Genomic DNA, 24,893 nt, shown 5'->3' on the forward strand with positions numbered 1-24,893 from the left:
AAAGCCTAGCTAGCTCCCACTTAGTTAGGCGACCTCACTCAAATCGGTTCCTGTGTACATCTGGAGTTGTTCATCTCTCAGAGAATCGGACAAGTGGTACCTTGCTTCTTTTAGGAGTAAAATGTCAGTAAGCGCAGGAGAATATTAGTAGCATCCTCTTACTGACCACCGATCCAATCCATTCTGATCTATTCACTAATTCCAGCCCCTACAGATGAGTAGCGAAGGTTGGCTAGGTGATTTCCAATTACCCTACATCCTTCATATCATCATATAATAGCATCCGCTGCAAAGATTCAATACTCGCTCATTTCAAAGACTCAGGCAAGCCTTTCCTCCAATTACCAAGGCCCCGTGATAATACAATTGCCTCAGGAAGATTGGATATATGCCCTCTAATCTCTCATTAAAAAGAAAATGACTAATTTACTGGAGAAACTTTCTTTATAACAATTTATCAAAGATCCTACCTGTCATCAACTTGACCTTGTTCTAGAAGACGCTGCCCATCCACAATGATGGAGTGCAGGATCTGCTGACGACTGAACATCTCCGCTTGAAACAGCTGTAATTTGAAAAAGAGACATGCTTTCAAGTCCCTAATTTCTTCTGATAACTTACTGCAGTTTGTTTTTAACAAGACTAGGAAAAACATATTCAGCCCCATCTGTGGTGTGGGAGTAACCCTCTTTTGAAAAAATTACCAATTAGGATAAGCTTAAGGACAACATTTTAGTTTGGGGTTTTAATTAGATGACTAAATATAGCCTTATCCCTCCCCACTATTTTATTCTTTAAAAGTTAACCTAATAAGGTAAGCTGATGAACTTACAATTTGTCATCTATTTTTTTTAGTTCACTGTTTTCAATTTTGTCATGCTAGTAAAATCATCTCATTATATGTATAAAAACAATAACAAAACCCTTCAGGGATTCAGGCGTGCATCAGTGGTAAAACCTGAGGCCCTAGGTTCAATTCTCACTAGCTTCAATACAATGAAAGATAAAATAATTTAAAAGGCCCATAGAAAGATTGATATTTCTAATTATTTCTTCTGGCTGTTTATCTGGAGATAGGTTTTCATCAAGTTGCCCAGGTTGACTTTGAACAGTTGGACACATGGAATCTTCTTGTCACACACACCACCATTTACAGGTCCTGCTGTTTTTATTTTGAACAGAATTTTTGAGATATAGTCCCCACCGCATGTAATTAATACACTTAAAGTATCCATTTAACAATTTTTGTTATGTTTCAGATGTGAACTTCAAGCATTTGATTTTAAAATATTTTCACTGTCATCCAAAGAAATGCTGTATGCAATAATAGTTGCTCCTCATTTCCTCCCAGCACCCAGGGGCCCAAGCCATTGCTGCTCCTTGACTATTTCATGCCTTTATGGAAATTGCCTACTATGCGTATTTCATATGAACTGAACCATGTAACACGTTCTCTTGTAACTGGCTTCTTTCACTTGCCACGGCATTTGTAAGGTCCATCCACACAGTCTTCAGTGTTAAAGCTTTATTCTGAGTTGTATTGTCTTGTATGAGCTCAGCACACCTCATCCACCCACCTGTGAATACACAGCTGGGTCTTTCCACATTGTGCCCACTGTGACCAGAGCTGCTATCATCCGTATGCATGCATTTTTGTGTGGATACATTTGTCTGAGGAGCAAACACCCAGGAGGGAAGGACTAAGCTGTGTGCTAACTCTGTTTAATATGTTGGAGACTGTCAAATCCCTTCTCGTGGCTGCTTCTTACCAAAGCCCTTACCTGATTTTCTGTATTCCTTCTGCTTTTTCCCATCCTCCCTCCCCCGTCAGGCTGTAACTAAACAATCTCTCCTGTCCTCCTAGACCTCCAGCCTCTTCTCCACTTTCTCCTCCTGATCCTCCCCTCCTTCTGCTGCTCCTCTTCCTCTCCAGCCTCCCCTCTTCCTCCTCTTTGTGTCCTCACTATTCTTCCAACTCCTTCACCCCACCCCTTCTTCTTCTTGAGATAGGGTTTGGTACGCAGCTAGGGCTGGCCTCACATTTGCTGTAAGCTGAGGTTGTGCCTGGAAATCATGATCCTCCTATCTGAAACTCGGGCACTGTGATGACACACATGCGAGTCACCATGCCTGTCCTTTTCTTTTTCCCCAGACAGGGTCTTGCTTTGCATTCTAGCTGGTCTGGAACCCACTACGTAGACCATGCTCATCTTGAGCTCACAGAGATCCATCCACCTGCCTCTTCTCCCAAGTGCTACCATACCCAGTCACACCTGCCTCTTTACCTATAATTCAGACACCCTCTGTACTTCAAATGAAGGGCATGGCAAGGAACGCATGGCAAACAATGGCAAGAGAGCCAATCCGCATTTCTTAACTTAAAAAACAAGAAGAGGAAATTGATGCATATTTCCGTCTAGCACAATCCACTACCCGCTCCCTTCAAAGATCAGGTTGGACTTGAACTTGCCTCAAACCTCCTGCCTCTGCTTCCTGAGTGCTAGGATCAGCATGAGTGATACTTGGCTAGGGCCTAATTTTTTTCTTTAATGTCTTTACATTTTCTATTAGCTTTTATTTATTATTTAATTGTGTGTGTGTGTGTGTGTGTGTGTGTGGTCTGTGGGTACATGCTGCCTGCTGGGGTACACATGTGGAGGTCGGAGGACAATTCTTGGAATCAGTTCTTTTCCTCCCACCAAGTGGCTTGTGAGGAGCAGACTCGGGCTATCAGGCTTAGCAGCAGGTACCTGTACACACGGAGCCCTATCCTCACCATTAAAACTTTCTGCTAGCTCAAAGCTACTTCACTTACCTCGTGGGCCCTCTGCTGCTCCAAGAGATGCTGGTAATTGCCTGAAATCTCCACTGCTAACTTGTGCTCTGTCTGAACCAGGAATTCCATCCACGTCTCACATTTTTCCAAGAAAGTCTGGTGCTGAAGCAAGAATGACTGCAACTTGCTGACATGGATGGACAAGGAACAACGGTTATGTGGTCACCTTTGCGTCCCCCGCATACAAAACAGATGAGATCATCTCTGCCTCAGTTTCGGTCAGAGCACTACAAAGATTTCATGTTGGTGGTAAAGCTATAAAGTCCCAAGCCATCAGCATTTAAAATATTCATTTTTGAATGCTCAAAACTGTGCTTATCCTTTGAGTACGATCTCATTCGAAACAGTTTTTATGATCGACACATGGCTTACATTTTTAAACACGGGAAATTACAACTTAAGTTTTCTACCTTTACCTCACATTTTGTTTGTTATTGCTGGGAAATTCTAGAATTTACACATATACACATATGTATATACATATATATATATATAATAAATTCATAGTCTCCTGATATTATTAGTTATGTAGTTTGAATGTATCTGCTTTGAAATTCTTGTGTTAGAAATCAAAGGTCAATATGATAGTATTCCAAAGGTGGGAGCTTCAAAGACTCATTTGGCTCTGAGGCCCTCCCTCACGTGAGGCCCTCCCTCATGTGTTTTGGCTTTCTTCCATGTGAAGAGGCAGTTTTGCCCGTCTGGAGACCTTGAGGAACAGGAGGAAAGCAGCCCTCACTAGACACCCAAGCCTCTTTTTGTTTTTCTGTTTTGTTTTTGTGGCAAGGTCTCATGTAGCCCAGGCAGACCCTGTACTGGCCACACAGCTGAGAAGGGTTTTGAAAACCTGATCCTCTGCCTTTCAAGAGCTGGGATTACAGGTATTTGCCACCCCACTGCTCAGTTTGTGTGGATTTCTGTGGCTAAGGATGGAACAGTCCAAGGCTTCACTTCCGCTTGGCAAACATTCTACCACCTGGTCCTACACCCGCAGCCCTGAGAAAACACTTTGCCTGTATACAAAGCTCCCAGTCTGCGGCGTGTCTGTCATCTCAGCATGAAGCACACAGAAACTCCTGAAGTGACTAAGACGTCTCCTCACCTGAATCTTTCCGTGGTCTGAGACGACGTCAGAGACCACTGTCGGTTCAGGTTCTGCATCCTCTTGATCTCCTTGTCACTCAAGGGTAACCGGTACCCCAACTCATTGAGACGGTCTAGATCCGGAGCCAGGCTGCTGAACCTCAGCATCTGTCCCTGCCAGTGACAGTGGAAAGCAAGTTCAGCCCCGTGTCAGCAAAGGCAGGGGGTCTCCTCACTGTGAGCTGCGCATGTCTGACATCAGAAGACTCTGGTCCTTGGTCTGCTCAGTTCCTCAAGGCCAGGCACACTCTCCAGAGGAACACCTGCCCAGATCTCCTCAGCTTGCCCTACTGAGGTGTGTTGTCCTCGGTCACTCACTATCCTTTGATGGACAGTAGAAGCTTACATGGAATATCTCATTTACAGGCTTGGTTCACTCTCCACAGAACAGAGGAAGGATAAAAATTATGCTGATGACTGAAAAGTTCATTGCATCCTCATTAAACTCAATTCATTTATGCTAATGCACCCCTTTCTATTCAGTAACAACTGCAATGCAGCTCTTGGCATGAATAAGAATTATTACAGGGTTACAAGGAGTCACTCATTTTCTCCTTAAAAGGAATCACATGAGGTAGGACACCATTGTCGTCCCTTCCTAATGATGAAGAAAGGGAGGGACAAGAAGCGGCTTACATGGGTAGAGCCAGGGACAGAGAAGTTGTTCAGCCCTTGCTAGAAGGAATGCAGCTACACCCAGACTAGGAAAAGATCATGCATTGCATCAGTTTTACATCCTTGAGTTAGGAAGCCCCAGGCCGACAGCAGTCAGGATTTCAAAAGTGAACATCTATTTTTCATGGGGATTTCTGTCTCTATCTAGACTATCAGCTACAGGAAGCAGAGTATATTAGCACACTTTGGACTGTGTGTGCGTGTGTGTGCATGTATGTGTATGTGTGTATGTATGCGTGAGTGGGCATATATGTGTGTGCCTGTGTGTGTATGTTGTGTGTGTGTGTGGTGTATGTGTGTATGTACATGTGAGTGTGTGTGTTTATGTATGCATGAGTGTGCATATATGTGTGTGCCTGTGTGTGGTGTATGTGTGTATGTATATGTGAGTATGTGTGCATGTATGTGTGTGTATGTGTGTATCAGTGTGTGTTTACTGCATGCTCTTAGAAACGCTCCCTATTCCTAAAGAAGTAAATCTTCCTGATTATTAAAGCACAGGTCTAAGTATTAGATGGTGGAATTCACATGGGTGGACATCCACAAAACTAATAGAACCTGGTCCTTCTCCTTATGCACCAACATAGAGAAAGTTACTGCTCCAACAGGAGACAGCACAGAAGAAATCACCAGCTCCCACAAACCTAAGTAAACGGCAAGATAACTGTGGGATAGACTTTTGTCACTCATAAAAGTGTGTCCTTGGAAAGCCTGATCCTCCATAGAGAGGGCAGACTTTCTTAAGAGAGTTCTCTTGACCAAAATGGCCATGAGTTCACTGGTTTTGTAGGAGATGGAGCCAGTGAGGGCAAGAATCCAGGAAGTAGAAATCTCAGGCACACAGACACCAGAAGTGGCAAGCTTCAGTGGTTGGAGAATTAGATGGCTGGTGAAGCAAGAAGGGAGCCTTAAGAAAGATGGAAGCTGGATGATGCCAGCCTTGTCTATAATGATGGTCTTGGTCTTAAGAATACTGAGAACTCACTGAAGAATGCTGTTGCATGTATCTATGTGGTTGCCCATATGTGTTCCGGTTCACATGCATATGTATGCACATAGAGACCAGAAGTCAGTCAATATCAACAGTGCTCCTTTTCAATTGCTCTCTACCCTATATTGTGAGACAGGGTCAGATGGGATAACCATCAAGCCCTAGAAACCCTTCTGTCTCTGCCTCATGGGTACCCAAAGGCACATGGCGGGATGGCCAGCTTTTTACAGGCATACTACACATCTGAACTCAGGTCCTCGGGATTACATGGCAAGCACCCTACCCAGTAAGTGAGCCATCTCCCCAGTCCCCACATGGAGGATCTTAAGCAAAAGTATGCATGATAAAATTTTCAAGTCCACTACATTTGTAACATTTGGTTTACTAAATATTTAAAATTATTGCAATCCAGGAAGAGCCTTTTTCCTTTTAAATGTTGTATTAATATTACTAATTGACAAATCATACTGTAAGCAGCTATGGAATCAATGCAATGTTTTCATATGGAAGCAATGTAGGCTGATGGAGTCTACATAGTTAAGCAAACCTTTAAAGGTCTCTCTGTGGCTGAGAGAACGGAAGCAGGAAGGGGTAGAAGAAGGGTCTACGGGAGGCTTCATAGCCTGAGATGGGTAGGTTGAAATGGGAGGGGATCATGTTAGGATGTGGTGTGGTGTGTATGCATGGAAACTTTGAAGTTGTGAAAGTCGCGGCAGGACTGGAAGGGGAAGAGAGGGCTGAGGGGGGTCCCTAAAGACCAATCTTGGCAGGGCTCTGATCACAGCTGGGCAAGTCAGCACCAACACACTGTTCTTCCCCCTCAGGGGGACGGGAAGGAAGAGCTAGGCGGATTTCGGTGGGGTCTCGGAAGGAAGTGGTTGGCAGTGATTTTACCTCAGGATTTTGAGGAGACAGGTGAGACCTGGAAGGGAGATGTGCACACTTACTTTCAGGTCTTCCATTCTTTCCTGGATAGTGGAGAGGTCGGACGAGTGAGTGGGATCCTGAGCTTGGAGGAGGGCCTCTGCTTCCACAATCCAGGCCTCCAGGGCGTCTAAGCTCTTGGCAAATGTTTCATAGTCAACAACCCCAGCCTACGTTTTCAAAAGGAAATTGGCATTTTAGTGACATAAATTGGCATTTTAATGAAATCTAATGAAAGGGCAAGTGTCTACTGCAATACTCCATGACATACTATCCCTAACATGATAAGGCAATATATAGGCTTTCTTCATTTGTTTCTGTGTCCCTAATAACCAATTGAAGCTGTTATTTAAATACATGTAAGCCATTTTCTAAGTATTTCAGTTCCTGCTCAAGGCTATTAAATGTGTATGAATATCACCATTGAAGTCACTTAGTGTTGGCTCATTGGGTATACTAAGAAGATGGGCATGTTTTAGGGGCTGACCTGCTACACTAAACCAGTTTTGAAAGCAAGTTGTAGGGGACTTCTAAGTTTGATCCTTTTTTCTTTTATGTTTTGGTTTTGCAGGAAGCATCATGTCAACACTGAAGAATCTGCTTCCTGTGATTTCCTCCCAGACACAGGAGTGCCCACTCCAGAAGACACTCACCACTGGCTCCCTACCTGCAACACTGCTTGCTGCCTGCCAAGCGCCTGCTCCAGGGCGCACAGGCGCTGGCTGAAGCAGAGCTGCTCGCACTGGACGGCCGCAGCTGCTGAAGCGTCCACCTGTTGCCCAAGCTGTTCTCCCAACTCACGGAGGACGCAAAGCGAGTCCTTGACTGGCCCCAGTCCCTTGAGAAGGTCCTGAAGGAGAAGACAAGGCACTCACTGTGAAGCGTGTCACATGTCCTCATCAGTGTCACCAGCATTTGGCAAAGGGCCACACACAGAGGTAAGAAATATTCCTGTGTGACCATTACACTAAGTACCTTTACCTTCAGAAAAGTAATCAGGGATTGGTTGTAATTTTTTAAAAATACGAATTACGTGTATTAACCGTGTAAGTATACATATTATGTAACACACACACACACACACACAGCACTATACTGATGAGGCTGCGGCTACAGTTTGGTGCATGTAGACTTACCTAGAGTACACAAACACCTATCTCTAGCTCCAGGAAAAAAACAGAGCACTTATAATACAAGCCACATAAGTTCATTATAGGACCTCAGAGAAATGCAAACAATGTACATAAATAAGGGAAAGAGAGAAAGGAAAGACGGAAGGAAGGAAGGGAAGGACCAAACCAAGAAAGAAAAGGGGGACTAAAGAAGAAAGAGAAAAGGGGGAGAGAAAAGAAGACAGTAAAGAAGGAGGGAAAGAAAGAAGGAAGAAAAGAGGGAAAGGGAGGATGAGGGGATGGAAGGAGAGAGTGTAAAAGATATATATATATGTGTGTGTGTGTATATGTATGTATATATATATATATATCATGTATATGAGAGAAATAGAAAAAGTAAAGAGAACAACGAAAGAAAAGAGACCACGATACACTAGACGAGGCAGTAACTAGAAGCCTTGGGCTTTATTTTTCTCACTTTACATATGCAAATATGTATGTAAATCTATATATGTAAAAGTGTATGTAAATATATATGCAAATGTGTATGTAAATCTATATATGTAAATTGTCAAACTGAAGCCATGCTGCATTTTGCCTTTCCTACTTATTTTTACAGAGGCCCTGGGCATTAGTCTAGCTATGGTCACCTCACTGCAGCTGCAACAGGACTCGGGGGTGCCAGTGAGGCGGAGAGGACTGGGATGGTTTCAGGTGGATGGGGCTAAGGACCTTGCCCTCCCTTATTCCCATGGCTTCTCCAGCTGTGTTTTATGAAATCCAATTGTATGTTCATAACTGTGAGCCAAAGGGAATTCCTTGTTTCTGGGTCCTATGGGGAGTACCAGACCGCAGGGGACTGCCACTCCTGCTGACTGCTGGGGTCCCACTTGGATAGGATGGAGGGTACATACCCTGCACTTCCTGTACAGTGCTTCCTGTGAGAGAAGGGCATCTTTAACCTTGGCCCTGATTTAAAAAAAAAAAAAGTGTGCCTCGATTCAGGAGCACTGAAAACGTCCGATCTCGTAAAAACAAACTATGTCAACAAAAGCAAAGATTATCTTAATCCTTCTTTAAACTGAGGGCACAAGCTTGTGTTTGTGTAGTTTTTTATAACTTGACTACTTTAATAAGCCAATTTGGGAAAGCTTTTAAGAGGATCTTTGCGACAAAGATCATTAAAATAAAGACAAATAAGGACAAATAACAAGAGCCAAGAAATGGATGGAAGGTGAGAAGGCCTTTCTTGAAAGCCCTAAGTAGGCTACTGGCAGCGATGGTGGAAAAGGGACTCACTTAAAAGTCTCATAAAAACCAAAAAAAAAAAAAAAAAAAAAAAAAAAGTGAAGCAGCGAGCTGAGACTTCCCTCTGGCATTAGACTCCTGCATGAAGCTGGTGTCTGGATGCACCCGCAGGGGAAAACAGTTCTAAGTGATACCTTTGACAGTGGAGTTTTTAAAGGCACGGTTTCCCCATAAGGTCACATCTTACAGTGTCTACTTCAGTAAGAACACGTAACCTACATTTTCCCCTCATGGATTATACTGCATTAGGGAAAAAAAGGGGGGAAAGCTACTCACTTTTAAAAATGAAATAAAGGGAAAGTAACTCACAAATGTTAAACGTGTTTGGAAGGCTATGTTAAGACGAGCGGGTATTTACTAAACAGGGTGATGACTTTGGGATAAACGGTCTCACAAATTTGGACCTCCCCAAAGCTCACACAGAGCTATACTAGCCCTGCAAAACCTGTGACACCGAAGGACAGCAGGCTGGGCAAATCCCAGACAAGTTCCTAGACGTACATTGCAGTCCTGAATCCACTTGGTGACTTCGTCATCGGCGATGTCCTTGTTAGTGACTGCCTTCAGCAGCGCACTGGTTTGGTCTTCTTGCTGCTGGACTGCAGAGGCACACTGCTTTGTGTAGTCCTTGTATCTCTGCCAGAGCTGAAGGAGGGCCTTGCTGGAGTGCAGCTGTTCAGCAATCTCTTCCAGTAAGTTATTCCACCTACGAGCAACAGTGAGCACTTAGGGCAGGTTACCATCCTTCACCAAACCCTGTCACTTCCTATCTAACTTGTCTTGATTCTGGTTCACGTGAATATGAACACAACAAATCAATGACTTATGTCTGTCTAACACAATAAAGATTAATAGGTCATGCTTGTATTTCAAGTGGATGAAAACTATCTTTGGGTGGAGAGCAATCCTAATCTTTCCTAAATGTCTTCTTTCTGGCTATTTTTCATTGAATTCATTTTGTAAAAATAACAAAACATTAGCCAGGTAGTGGTGGTGTATGCCTTTAGTCCCAGCATTTGGGAGGCAGAGGCAGGTGGATCTACGTGAGCTTGAGGCCAGCCTAGTCTACAGAGCAAGTGCCAGAACAGACTCCAAAGCTACACAGAGAAACCCTGTCTTAAAAAACAAAAAACAAACAAACAAACAACAACAACAAAAACCAAAACAAAACAAAACAAAACCAAAAAAACCAAAACTCCAAAACATTAGTATAATAGACTCTACAGATTCCAACTGAAAATTCCAGAAAGTTTTAAGATAAGATATAAAATTAGCCTACTTCATACCTCATATTGATTTCCTGCAGAGTATTGGAAAGTATTTCTGTCACCGGTGGGTGACACTCCTCCAATAGTTGGTTGGTGATGGAGCTGAATTTCTGCAAACCCTCTTCCTGCTTTTCTAGGCTATCATGAAGATTCTGCCCAAAGAAAGAGTCCCACAGATGACAAACAGGGATTAATTCTAATGAGCAGCTTCGTTATAGATACACATGCATTGCTCCAATGCTTTCAAAAAGACAACCATTTCTTCCTTCTAATTCTGCTCTGCAAGCAGAGTCATAGCAATTGAACCCTCTTATGCTAATACTTGGATTCTTCTTTAAAAAATTGTGAAAGTTGTCCTCCCTGCCTGGGGAGGAAGCTGCAACAGTGGTCCAGGTACTGTCTCCCACACTATGGTTCTTATTGATGCTCAACGCCCAAACCCAGGCCTCTGTGTCATTAAATATCTAGAGTTCTTCTCCTGGTAATTGATGAGTAGAACATCAAATCACAGCTTTTCTGAAGATCACCTCTAAATTCTATCTTATACAAAGAATTTTCTGCTTTTATTGTTTAACTGACAGAAAATAACCATACATACCCTTAGGGCAATCATTTTGGATAACTATTCAAACACATTCATGTCTGTGTATATTGTAGGATGGCTAAAATAGTTAACACATCATGACCTAACATACTAGATGACTTTTTTCTAGAACGTGGTTCTCAATCTTCCTGATGCTGTGACCCTTTAATACAGTTCTTCATGCTATGGTGGCTCTCCCCACCATAAAATTATTTCCATTGCCACTTTGGTAACTGTAATTTTGCTACTGTTAGGAATTATGACACAAACATCTCATATACAACCCCTGCAAAAGGGTCATTCACGTCCCAAGGGGGTCAAGACCCATGGATTAAGAACCATTTGTTTAGAACTATCAAGCTCACAGAAATAGAGTAGAATGATGCTTACTAGAGGTGTGAGAGAGAGGTAATAAGGAAAGGAGAGATGTTCATGGAGAATAGTTTCATCTAGGTAAGAGAATTTGCCCTCATCATCTTCATGTACTGAATGGTGGCTGTTGTTAAAAATACTTTTGACTGAGATTAAAGCAAAGAAGAACTATTACACAAGCTCAGTGATGTCTTCTACCTAGTACCAGGGAAGGGACTAGAAGAAAGATGTTTCTCTAGCCCAGATACAGTATCACATACTCATACTCCTAGCACTAGAGTGACTGAGCCAGGGGAATCATGAGTTCTAGGTTACCCTGAGCTACACGATGAGACCCAATCTCATGCCTCTTCGATGTGTTTTCCTAGAAACACTGTTTAAATGATAGTCTCAATTCCTTGTAAAAGAGAAAATCAGCTATAAAAATATAGTACTGTTTACCAATATCTAATTGCTTGCAGATCAAAATATTCAAGGAAAAGTCCATTAAATTGTCCCTATCTTGAGACAAATTTCAAGTATTAAATGCAGAATGCAGCAATTTTAAAAGTTCTTTAATTAAAAAAAATGAAGTTTTAAGTTTACTATGCCCAACATGAGTTTTAATGGTTCTTAGTAACTGCAAGAAGTCTTAATTTCTTAAAGAAATATTTACGCATTACAGTCTTCCTCTTCCCAAATCCACCCTCAAAAGGCACTTTCCTTATGAAAGTCTACCTAGGAGCCCAGCAACATACTAATGCAGATGTCAAGTCAGGGAGGTGGGCTAGATGTAAGAAGCCACACGCTGGGAAGCCCATCCCTTGAGGGCCCGCCCTACCCAGCCCATGGTCTGTGCATTTTAGCCAGGAAGAATGAACAGTGACAGGTCAATGTGGCACACGGTGCCCAGGTAAGCAAGGAGGCGAAGACGGTGAAGACACGGGCAGGAAACTGAGAGCCGTGGTCTGAGATGTGAGCTGCAGATGGACTCAAGACGGACAGCATCAAGTACATTCTGGGTGAATACAGCGTGGGTAGAGACCTGGGAAAGCGAACAGCAAGTGCTGGAAAGAGGGTGTGGTCACGGCGTTGGCCAACGGGATTCTACCGGTGAATCTGAAAACCGTGGTTTAAGGGTTTACCGCTTGGCTATTTTCCTTCCTGTTTTCTAGTTTCCTGGGAGGTATTTGGAGAGGCAGAGTGAGGAAAGAAAGGAAGGGAAGACACAGATGGTGATGACAATGGTTTGGGTAGCCAATCATCTCCTAAAACATACACGTGTATGTAACTTATGTATCGGGATGTTAAAAATCATTTCTAGATCAGCTAAGCCAGCATCTGCTACCCACAAGCATGTTTGATTAAGTTAAAATAAAGCAAGGAAATTAATATTTTAAATAATTAAAGACGAGGAACATAAGACAATATTTTAGGATGACATTTCGACCTGCTAATTTTTGTTTGTTTGTTTTCTCTAATAAAAAGCAATGTTAAGACATAGTCAGCTTTTTATTACCTGAAGATTGTCCACCTGAACCTGAACGGCTTCGGAGGAACCAGTCAGCAGACGGAATCGGGACAGAGAGTATCTGGCCTCCACGATATGACTGTTGATCTCATCAAAGGCTGTTTTGTGATTGCCCCACTGGCCAAGCACTGACGTCAGCAGCATCTTTAATTGTCCAGCCTTTTGGAAAGAAGAACACTTGTCATAACTACATATAACTTAGTATGACGGAACAGAAAAGCATTAACCCCTGAAATACTACAGTGGCATTCTAGGCACTAAAAGCTAAACAACTGGAGTTACAGGCTGTTGTGAGTTGCCCAGTGTGGGTGCTGGGAACTGACCCTGGATCCTCTGAGACATAAGTAAGTGCTTTCAACTGCTGAGCCACCTCTCCGGCCCCAAAGGACTCACTTTAAACAAGGAATGGATTTCACGGTGACATCTGTGTTCAAGACCATACTCTCCATAAACCTCCCCTGTACATGCCTTCTTCTAATCCTCTTCCTCTCCCCAAATTGTCTCCCTTCTAATCACATGTCGTAAATGCATGAATAGAAAATGTAGGTTTTGTTTACGAGAAACAAACAAAAAACAAGCAAAAAACGTGGTCTGTGTCTGAGTCTGTGTATTATTTCTTAATGTGACTGCCTCCAGTTTCATCCGTTTTCCTGCAAATGACACAATTTCATTCACCTTTAGGAATGAGCAAAAATCTGTGGAAGCATGCTACACATTTCATCCTAGCTTAGCTATAGAGAATGTGTAGCAAGGAACACGGGCATGCAGGTGTCTCTGCAGCATGTTGGCTTCGACTCCAAAGACAGCACCGCTGCGCATGTTCCTTCTCTGTATTCACTGGCACTAGAGAAAATGTGGTCTTAAAAGCTTTGGACACAGGCATGTCGCTACGTGTACGGAGTAAACTCAGTGATGGGTGATTAAGGAAAGCAGTCATACATGCTCATCTGTATTTGCTTCCTCTGATTTCTTTTCTCCCAACACACAGGGAAAATGTTGAAATCAGTCAGGGTACTATCTGATGGGCCACAGGACAAAGAAAGTGCTGCCTCAGATGTAAGGTCCCAGGCCACAGATGCATGTGGGGGAGGGAGGGGTGGGGGAGAGGGGGCAGGGCTGTGCTGCAGAGCCATAAAATAGACGTGAAGATGAGGCAAGGAGATCAGTGAGATGCTTTGCATAGCCTGCGCCTCTGCATTATTGTTTGTTTTTCATAAGGCAATATTCCAATGGGAGACATGCTTAATTGATGACAATAGGGTAAGCTGTCCCTAAGCCTTTGTGGTGATTTATAGAAAGGCATAAAATAAAATAGACTTAAAGCTATGTCAAAGATACTATGGGGATAAGTGGAAGGCTAGTCTGGAAAAGAGCCCATGGATGGTAGGAGTTGTCTGACATTTCTGTTCAAGCACATTTCTGTCTCTCAACAGTATTCATTCCCCATGACTCTTCCCCATCTCTCCAGCCCATGTCACTATTTACATATGTGTGTGTATGTTCACATGCGTGTGCATGTGTGTATAAGTGCATGCATATGCTTGTGTATAAATGCATGCATGTGTGTGCCCATGCATGAGCCCTCAGCTGTTTGTCTCTCAGCTCTAGTTCATAAGATGTGGATAACTAAACAGACTCTGATGTACTGGGAACCATTGTGACCTTACATAGTGAGGCACAGTACTCCTTGTCACACTTACTCTTCTTACTGGCAGATTCTGCACACTATTGAAGGGATTGCCAAGTCTCTTTGTAGAGATTGTATTTTCATGGCAGAGACTGAAGCCTATGGGGAATGATACAGTAGGCTAGGAGAAACAAGCAGGCGATCGGGTCTCTAAGCACAGGGAGTGTCTACCGGGCTCAAGAAGAGAGTGAGACCCGTGTGGCTAAAGAAAAACGACCTTGAAGGGTCAGAGAGAGACAGTGGGAAGCTGGGTCAGCATCCAGCTCTGGATTCATCCCTTATGATTCCAGAAGCTATTGCAGGATTTTCAACATGAGAATATTTTGATGTGACTTCATTTGAATTGGCTCTGCTGAGATATTGATTGCTTAAGAGACCATGGGAGTTATTCAGTCAAGAGATGACAGGAACATAAATCAGGGCACTAGCTGCGGAGATGGGCTGGATTCTAATCTGTTCTGGGAGTGTGTCTGGCAACATTTTCTGATGAAGTAGGTATGGAAAAGAGTACGGAGTGACTGTAAAAGCTTTCTGCCCAATCAGCCGGCATGACAGAGTTGCCATTAACTGAGATGGTAACCAGAGTAGGTTTGTGGGAAGAAATTACACTAGGCATAGGAGTTTGAATGTCTGTTGGTCACAGAACTCTCTTTCTGCCTCTATTTAGAATTCTGGGAGACACTAAAGATGTGGCCAGTCTCCCTGGAGATATCTGTGCCTGTGTGATATCTATGATGATGAGGATGGAGGCAAGTAAGAGTGTGATGTTTATAATAATGTTTATTACAGGAAACACTAGAAATTAAAAGACATTTAATTGAGGAAGCAGATTCAACAATACCAAGGGGTCATGTAGAGATTTGATAATGATTTACTCAGTTGCTTTCAGTAAACATCAGTCCTGAGTTTCACGGGAGGGAGCAGGAGCTGGGTCTGGGGGGCAAGCTTACCGCCTGATCTAAACTGGCCCAGGTCTGGCTGAGTTCCTGCAGTGTGCTCCTGACACTGCCGGAGGCCTCCTCCTTCTTGTTCTGAATCAACGCAAGTCCACTCTGCTCGATTTTCTCTACTTCCTTTTCTTTTGCTTTAATCAAATCTTCCAGTTCCTGAAAGATTAAAAAGAATATATATAGTTATTTTAAATTGTTCTATTATGGAACTCTGGGGTGCACCAAAATTGAGCCATTATAGCTTCATGTGCTAAAACCCTGCCACTAATCCAAAAAGATTACCATTCTCAAAAGAGAGGCTGTACGGTGATACTTCTTCCTATACTTAAATGTTAAAAAAGATAGTCTTTTTATCCATATTAAATTAGCATAACCTGAAAAACATAAAATCTGATCACCCACCAGAAATGCCATTATATATCTTTTTCAAAAAGTTATAAGGAATGAAATACATATCCAAAATTGTAGTATGATTATATCTTTAAACCCAAACATGCCGATGTTTTAAAGTCACATGTCCTAACGCACGGCAGGATGGTACCCGAGATTCAGACATGGCTTTGTTGTTCTTTAGCTGCATCACTCTGAAGTGAGGGACTTTTACTGAGCTTCAATTTCTTCAAATGGGGAAACTAAAGACTGGGAAAGAAATACTATTATCTTCTCTTTCTCCAATGCTCTGATTTTATGTGATTCTGAAAGGCTACAGGCTTCTTCGTGTCCTAAGTCCTCATTTTTAAGAAGGTGCTTTTATGGCCATTAGACTAAAATGTTCAGAAAAGAAAAGTCAAATGAGAAGAGGCTCTGAGCCCTTCCTTAAATCATACATTACAGGGGCTGAGGTGATGGTTCTGTGGTTAAGAACACTGACTACTCTTCCAGAGCACTGTGGTCCTAGGTTCGATTCTCTGCACTCACATTGTGGTCACAACCATCTGTAACTCCACATCCAAAGCCTCTCTCCTCTAGCCTTCAATAACAGCACCAGACATGCACGTGGTGGACAAATATGCATGCAAGCAAAACACTCAGACATATAAAAATAAAAAAGAGTTTATATAAAAGCAAAAAACATACATTACAATCCCACCCGACTTATATCTGAATGGCACTGAGGCACAGTGAAGCTAAGTGGGGTTTCTTTCAACATTGTCTATAGATGGAGAAGCAGGAAATCAGATGGAGGAGTGGGAGTCAAGCCATCCAACTTCACTGAGGTCACAGTGCTGCTGAAGGTTGCAGTGGAAAGTGAGGCTCTCATGGGGGGGGGCCCTGGGGGAGCCCACTAAACCCAGGCCTGAGGAGGGGTGTGAATCTCATTTTGTGACTCTGTTTCATATGACAAACTAGGTATGAAGACATGGTCACATGCTCGGATTCAGATGCATGTACCAGACTGATACAAGGATCTGAAAACCCTTGGGGTCATAAGGAAGAACATTTGAAAATATTTTAAGTTTGGATAAAACTTAACTATGAATGAAAAATATCTGTCCTTCCTCTCGATTCATCCAAATTTCAGTTGTATTGTGTGGGTATATGCATGCATGTGGGTGCATGAATTAGAAGCCAGGTCAGTCTGGGGTGTCTTCCCCATGCCTTCTTTAACTTATCTTTTGACACAGGGTCTCTTTCTAAAACTGGGTTCACAGATCGTCTACACTGGCTGCTCAGCAAGTCCCCAGGATCCTCCTACCTCTGTCTTTCCAGTCAGTGCTGGGATCCCAGACACCATCACCCAACCTTTATGTGGATGCCAGGGACCTAAAACCAGGTCCTTAATGGTTGTACAACCATCAATTTGTCAACTCATTGATTCATATAAGGATAAGACATTGCAGCTGTTGATGAAGTGTTTGTGAGACATCTGTGCTAAATTAAGTACAAATATTGTGCTTCTTTTGATATTGCTATGGAAATGATTTTTGCTCTTATGTCATTCTCTCATTTCTACTTTTGTCACTATTTTGACAACTTTGATAATCACCGGAGTGGAATCTAATGGATACAGAGGTAATAGTTTCTTTATTCGGTATAGAGAACATTAATTAACTTCACGTTTTAAGATATTTCTGTATTTTTCCTAAGGAATAAACAACCATGCCTGTCATCCCAATTCATATTCAATATGAAGTATAATTTACTTATATGTTAGTGTATAATAGAGACCATAGTAATTCTTCCCATAAGATCCTAAAATTTATTTATTAGGATTAAATATATCTTCATTCATCCATAGTTGGAAGCCTTCTCAGAGAGCAACACTAAATGGATGGTCCACGGGTTACATACAAGTCAGAAGAGCTGCCTGCACCTGGGCACATGTGTGTGTAACAGTGAAACCCAAGAGCAAAGCAGGATTGAAGTATGTTTCTGTGCAAAGTAAAGGTGTCTTTGACTTTCCTTTTAGTAATAACTTTTTTAAGTTGTTCTGAGTTCTGATCAATGGAGGCAAAAGCCAATCCTAACATTTCTGTAATAGTAAATTATTCTCAACTTGGATTAATTCACAAATATCAGTTTTTCTACTGCATTCAGTCAGTAAATCACCTCTAAAAGAGACTGGAAAAATATTCGAGCTTTTGAAAACAAAGCAAATCCTGAGTCCAGGCACTGATGTAAGAACGCGGGCTTGAATTTCATGCTGTGGGCCAAAGAAACACTTTCTCAAGAGTGACAATAAATTTTATCAAGATCTGTAGAACTGCCAATTAGGACCCGCCAGTTAGGCTGTTGTGATTTACACATGATGTCCCATAGTAACTGTGTGGGTTCCTCTCTGGCCTTTCAGGTTTGAAAGAAATGGCTTTTCATTTAAGCCATGAGTTGGCACAATGTAGGTTTTGTCTCTGACATTGCCTGAAGAGAGCCTCTGGGAGTCTAAGACTTATGTCCCAGACAATAAAATCTGGCTACACTTCTGCAACTTTTTTCAGACATCAATGCATCTCCCTACTAAAAAAGAAGACACATATAGGACGAGAAAGAAAAAGAGCACCAAAGAGAAGAAAACACTAGTGAGAAAGAGAAAGTGGGGCTGGAGAGACGGCTCAGTGGACAGGAGGACTGCTGCTCCTTAGGCCTGGAGTTCGGTTCCCAGCACTCCTATGAGCTCACTGGCACCTATAATTCCAGGTCCAGGGGATGCAATGACTTCTTCCAGCCTCTGAGAGCACAAACAGCGGGGTGGGGTGGAGGTAAACAAGATAAATCTTTCTTAAGGAAGAGAAAACAGGAGAAGGAAGGAGAAAGGAAGGGATAATATGTTTACAAAATCGAATTCCAAGGAGAATGTCAACAAGCAACCTTCCAGTAGTAAAGTGACCTTGACCATGAGACTGGGAAGTACTCAGCTTGCTGATGTTAGCATGCAGGCACTGCCTTTTAAAAGTAATGGAAATATTTTCACTTTGAGGGCTCAGCAAAACTATCACCATTTAACCTTAAAAGCGAATTTTTGGAATGCCGGCTTATTTTCCAGATTTTAGGATTTGTGGTCTAAACTGGAAGTACCTCTAGCCTCCCAGAAGACACAAAATCCACGGGGAACAGTTGACAGGCATGTTTGGTCTTTGGTCCTCTATACAACCATCTTCTGAGAGGAGGCACTAAGACTGTTAACTAACAGTGTTTCTCACCGGACAGGGTGGGTGCACACCTTTAACCCCAGCACTTGGGAGGCAGAGGCAGGTGACAATCTGTCTGAACCTTGTGTCTTAATTACTAATGGGATGAGCAGCCAGCATGAGTGTCCAAGTGTGACACAGCAGGAAGAAACAATGTCACCTATGAAACTCTTACCCTTAGGTAGAGCAGGATCCAAACTGAGACTTTGTGCTAGTTTTAAAGAAGTGGGCAGGCCATGGCATGGTTTAGCTAGTTGATAGCATGACAGCATCAGTATAAACCTAAGACCCTAAAGAACTCTAACAAGTGAATGCAGCTGGCAGATGATACAATCTTATTGAACAATAATGCATTTTCAAGACAATTAAGGAAACTTTAAGCAGATCTCTATGAATTTTAGGGGAGCCTGGTCTATATAGCAAATTCCAGGCCAGTGTGGGACTACACACACACACACACACACACACACACACACACACACACACACACACACACTCACACAGATAATTGAGAGATTATGATTATGGACTGAGCATAAAATAACATTAAAGAATTGTTAATTTTGAGGTATATCATGGTGATATAAACTATTTCTCAGAGATTATGTGAACAGTATATAGGAGTAAAATGATGTTGTGTGGGATGTTCACTAACATCTATGTGTACATAGTAGTTTGTAATAAATTTACATGTGTGTGCATGCATGTGTGGTTGCACAAGTGTGTGTGTGTGCACACGCATACATTCATATGAAGGTTAGAAATTAATATCCAATGTCTTCCTTGATGCTCCTCCATCTTATAAATTGAGGAAGGTCCCTCACTTGAATCCAGAGATGATGTTCAGTTGCTCTAACTAACCAGCTTTCTCTGGAGACCCCTGACTCCATCTCCTGAGTGTTAGCATTATAGGTGGACCATCATATTCAACCCCAATTTATTTGGGGCCTGGGAAACCCAACTGAATCTTCACATCTGCATGGCGAACATTTTACCCTCTGAGCTATGTCCTCAGTCTCTATATTGACATCTTTAAGGAAGAAAATAATTTGGGTAAATGTATAAATATATCTAAAATATTGGTAAGTATTAAATCTGATGGGATTCTGCATCTACTTATGTGAATAGCTGATCCTTTCAATAATTTCAAAACTTTAAAAACAGGTGATGAAGCCTAATAGAGTTGGGAGAAGAAAAATAAAAACTAACAAGGCATGATGGTACATAACTGTAATCCCAGTACCAAGAATACTAACGATAGAGGACTTCAGGTTTAAAATCAGCACTGGCTGTTTAATAACACTCTGCTTCAAAATCAAAGAAATGACAACAAAATGACTACCGGATCAGCCCACCTAATGAGTGTCATCAGCAGATACAATTATTAAGAGTTAGCTCAGAGCATTTCAACCAGCAATGCCCTATGCACAGGCCTGGAGATGTAAAGCAGCCCCCGAGCCACTGGGGCATGATACCTGACAGTCCTTCAGGGCATTCTGAACGGAAGTCTGATCACCAATTTGCTGCTGCTGTTTCAGCTTCTTCTCCTGGGTTTCAAACCAAGCTTTCAAAGACTGCACACTATTTTCATACTCTGACCAAGACTCCAACAAGCCTTCCAGCATCTGGATCTAAACAAACAGAAAGAAACCAATTAAAAAAATTGTTTTAAAGTTGAATCACTGAAACCAAAAAAAAAATTACCCAATACAATTTCTTATGAGGGACAAATCCTTGGGAGGCAATGGAGATATGGGAAGGACTATGCTAGAAAGGCATCATATACTTGCATGAAAATGGCCTTACAAAATCATGCATGATAAAATTAAAGTGTGACGAATGGAATGTCTTAAAATACAATCTGTTGCCTGTCTAAATGAAGAAAATGAAGTTTGCCAAGTATCAATCAGAAGCTATTATCAGGGGGAAAAAAACCCTATAATCAACCTAAAGCAAAGGGAAGACAAATGAAGAGGCATGGAAAAACAATCAGACATATGAAATGCTTAGTGAGGGAGGGTGTGTAAGAGAACACAGGGACTAAAGATGTCCAGAGCCAGGTCACCTTTGGGGTGCTGTGGGAAGCTCTCTCATGCTTCATCTAACTACACCTCTTGTGAAACGGTTTCCTGCCAGCCTGAGTCTGTTGTTGGGGTCTGCACCAGGATCAGAAGGATGGGCCGCCTAGCTCACCTTCTCACCCACTCGACCTTGCAAGAGCTGCCAACTTTTGTTCATGGCTCCAAGCTGCTCAGCAAAGTCGGTCTTATCGCTACGTTTGCTCTCCACATCCTGGCTGCTGATCTGGAGTACTGACTGGTTCACGAAGTCCGCCGTCAGCTGTTTGCAGTTCAGGTCTATCCTGAAACCCTAAGAGAGAGGCAAGAGACTCAGACAGCAAGCTTCCATGTGTAAAAGGAGTTGGAAAGTCTTTGCGAACCCACGGGAGACTGCTATCACTACCATGACGTCATCCAAATGACACAGTCTTTGTTTCTTCACATGACCGGCTAGGTTAGGGACTGGAATATGTATTCATTATGTTTATAAAATCACACATATAAATAGCATATGCATGATCTGTAGAAATGAGTTCCTTCATTATCTTTCAGTGTGTTATAGTTTGAGTGTGTAATGTCCTCCGTAGGCCGGCGTATTTGGACACTTGGTCCCCAGTCAGTGATGATTCCTGAGAAGGTTGTGGAGACTCACTGGAGGACCTGAGGGTATACATCACTGGGGGCAGCCTTTGAGGCTGGACGGTGTGGCCCCAGTTTCTGCTCTCCATCTCTCTGCTTCCTCTGTGCAGATGAAATGTGGTTGGTCAGCCTCGTGTTCCTGTTGTCAGACCTTTCTCTCCATGACAAACTGAATTCCCACTGGAACTCTTATCCAAGGTCAACCCCTTCTTTCCCAACTTGCGGTAGACAGGGTATTTTATCACGGCAACACAAAAGTAACTGACACACAGTATCTGTATTTCATATTTCTACACTCTTACTTTTGAATGTCTCTGTCTGTTTACTGTGTATGGGATAGATACATCCAAGCCCTGGTATAAGTTTCTGAGCACCTTCAAATCAAAGTCTAAACATGGGGAATGAAAAGCTCAGTGCCAATTACCTTATATTTCTGAAGGTATCCGTGGATTGCCTTGCAACCTATTGCATTTTTTATGTCCTCTTCATCCTTCTGGATGACACTTTCCATGAGTGCAATCCAACTCATGACCTCAGAAATGGCATGACGGGAAGGCAGCTTCTCCATCTGGAGCTGTGAGAGTTGAGATAGAATTGATTTCCAAGCATTCAAATGCAGACCCCATCTCTGTTAACACAGTAGTTCCCAACCTTCCTAATGCTGAGACCCTCTAATACAGTTCCTCATGTTGTGGTGACCCCCCAGTCATAAGATTATTTTCATTGCATTTCATAACTGCAATTTCGCTACTGCTGTGAATCATAATATACATTTCTATGTTTCCTGATGGTCTTCGGTTACACCCGTGGAAGGATCTTGTACCCCTAAAATAGTCTCAACCCACAGTGAGAACTGCTGTGTTAACAGAAGAACCATTTTTTATTTTCCAGACTCTGAAGCTTGACACATCAGGCAAACACAGTAACACTAGCTCCCTGATACTCATTTGACATCTAATACTATCCGCATTGCATAAATACTATCTATTAATCAAAACATCAGCAAGAAAACATATTCTTACTTTATAGCTAGTTTTATGAGTTAAAAAACTACAAAACATCCAACAGATGTATTTTATTAATTATCTTGTAAACCCTCTGTGTATTATGACTCAAGAATGCTAAAAGAAGGAAGAAAAAACCACACTGAAAGATACCATTTTTTTCTGCTTTTTGGCACACTCTTATTTATTCCTAAGATCCAATTTCCTCCGTATTTAAGACATACTTGAATTTAGAACTTTCCATGATATGCCAGTATGCATATCATGATTACAATGGTTTGCAAAAACAAAAACAATCATTTAAATACTTATAAATCAAAATTGTCTGGTATGTGGTGAGTCATGCCTATAACCACCCCACCTCCAGCCCTTTAAGAGGCTTGTTGCTGGAGGATCACCACGAATGCAAGTCCATCAGGGCTACAAGGTAAGATCCTGTCTCCAAATATACATAAAATTAAATATATATGATCTAATTCTATGTGGTACTGAAAGGAATGGAGAAAGATGGGATTTCTCCTCTCTTGTAGGTGTATATAGCTGACTGGAGAGAAACAATGTGTGTACTAAAAACATCTATCATACCTGATCTACAGTGATGAATGCTAAAAAAGAGACAAAAAGGTTAGCATGTTCCAGTGTTCCAGGTAGGTCAGACATATTGCCATCCAGAATATAGTCATGAGCTGAATACCATTGCTCAGTGTGGAGCCCCAAATACAATGATAGGCTCAAAATGTTATGATAAGCAAAGTAGCCTATGCCTAGCTTTCGGTCTGTGGTAAGTGCATCCTGATGTCTGAACAATGACAAAATGGACCAAGGACCTATTTATCAGACCTATTTGCATTCCTGTTGCAAACGACATGAGACTGTTATTATATTGAGTAAGATCCAGTTTCCTTGTTGGATGTAAGATGGCAGATCTTCTATGCATGTTATATAGCTTCACAATTTTATGAGGTGCCTATGTTTTAGCTATGAAATGTCAGTTTAAAGAAGGTCAAAGTTTTCAAGTCAAGTTTCCAACACGCGCGCACACACACACAGGAGAGAGAGAGAGAGAGAGAGAGAGAGAGAGAGAGAGAGAGAGAGAGAGAGAGAGAGAGAGAGAGAGAGAGAGAGAGAGAGAGAGATTTGGAAAGAAATGCTGTGGAATGGTTTCAGTCTTAATACATAGTACAACAGCAGGGAGACCTGGTTAATAACTTGCATTTATATGGTAGAAATCAACTGTTTCCAAATAAACCAGCTCTATCTTGGTACCTGATGGAGCTTCTCCTGCACCACAGGAATGCTTGTCAGTAGGTCAGTCCACTGGCTGTCCATGCGGGATAGTTCAGCACGCAGGGCAGCTGTGTCCACTTTCTTCAGTCGAAGAAGTTGATTTCCCGTGCTCATGACTGATGATTTCAGGGAAGACTTGGCATCAACTTCTTTAGAGAACTCCTTAAAAAAACAAAAGTCACAGTGTTCGGTTTTAGCATCAACCTTGGACCTTTCCATTGAAGGACAGAGACCACAGACCAATTATACCCGCATGTCGAGGGCTCAGGTATGTGGAGCTCTTTGGAGACAGTCAAATGCACCACACCTTTACCTCCAAAAGAGGCTAATCCATTACTTGAAACCTAACTGAAAGAGGCAACCTGGGATGCCACCTGTCTGCATAAATACTAGTCACACAAAGTTAACCTCAAAGTTGTCCCTGACAACTCAGCTTCTCTTCTGTGTCTGTTGGCTTCCTGTGTACTGTTCCTTGAGTCCAGGCTGAGAAACAAAATGAGACCACATGTGCGAAGTTCTCAGACTTACCAGGAAAGCGTTGAGATGGTCCCGGACCATTTCCAGCTCTTGCGGGACCGTCACAGACTGCTGAGTCCAGAAGGCCAGCCTGTCCTTTGCGGACTGTAGCCAATGCATCAGATCTGCAGCCTCACTCTGATACCTACGAGCACATGAGAGAGTCTATTAATGAAACACCCAGTCTCCATTGTCTGTTGTCAGTTAAAAAGAGAGCCCCAGATGTCTTACATCTGTCCTGCTTTCAGTGCCCCCATTGCTAAGTTGGAAATAAAAATATCTTTCTCTTTCCTTGCACTGATGCAAAGGTGACAAAAGAAACAATGCTTAATTCAATAAAATTCAAATAAGTGCCTCCTGTGAATACTTCCCGTTAGAATTTCAGTGGTCCCCAGTCGAGGT

General features: G+C 42.3%; 1 protein-coding gene across 20 annotated transcripts in view; it reads right to left on the bottom strand.

Moving 5' to 3' along the window:
* Positions 1 to 24,893, bottom strand: part of Syne1 (spectrin repeat containing nuclear envelope protein 1) — a 454,318-nt gene that overhangs the window by 75,135 nt on the left and 354,290 nt on the right. For all 20 annotated transcript variants that reach the window (XM_040728331.1, XM_040728319.1, XM_040728318.1 and 17 more), the window contains 14 exons: positions 24,504 to 24,636; positions 23,955 to 24,137; positions 22,109 to 22,258; positions 21,179 to 21,355; positions 20,461 to 20,616; positions 15,360 to 15,515; positions 12,711 to 12,881; positions 10,276 to 10,409; positions 9,491 to 9,695; positions 7,237 to 7,419; positions 6,593 to 6,739; positions 3,939 to 4,093; positions 2,816 to 2,963; positions 471 to 565 (listed from right to left, as the gene is read on the bottom strand). In XM_040728331.1, coding sequence (XP_040584265.1) covers positions 471 to 565; positions 2,816 to 2,963; positions 3,939 to 4,093; positions 6,593 to 6,739; positions 7,237 to 7,419; positions 9,491 to 9,695; positions 10,276 to 10,409; positions 12,711 to 12,881; positions 15,360 to 15,515; positions 20,461 to 20,616; positions 21,179 to 21,355; positions 22,109 to 22,258; positions 23,955 to 24,137; positions 24,504 to 24,636 — 2,193 coding nt within the window. The remainder of the gene's footprint in view (positions 1 to 470; positions 566 to 2,815; positions 2,964 to 3,938; positions 4,094 to 6,592; positions 6,740 to 7,236; positions 7,420 to 9,490; positions 9,696 to 10,275; positions 10,410 to 12,710; positions 12,882 to 15,359; positions 15,516 to 20,460; positions 20,617 to 21,178; positions 21,356 to 22,108; positions 22,259 to 23,954; positions 24,138 to 24,503; positions 24,637 to 24,893) is intronic.

This window comes from Mesocricetus auratus, unplaced genomic scaffold, assembly GCF_017639785.1.
Source record: "Mesocricetus auratus isolate SY011 unplaced genomic scaffold, BCM_Maur_2.0 Super-Scaffold_100018, whole genome shotgun sequence".
In the NCBI taxonomy this organism is placed as follows: Eukaryota; Metazoa; Chordata; class Mammalia; order Rodentia; family Cricetidae; genus Mesocricetus; species Mesocricetus auratus.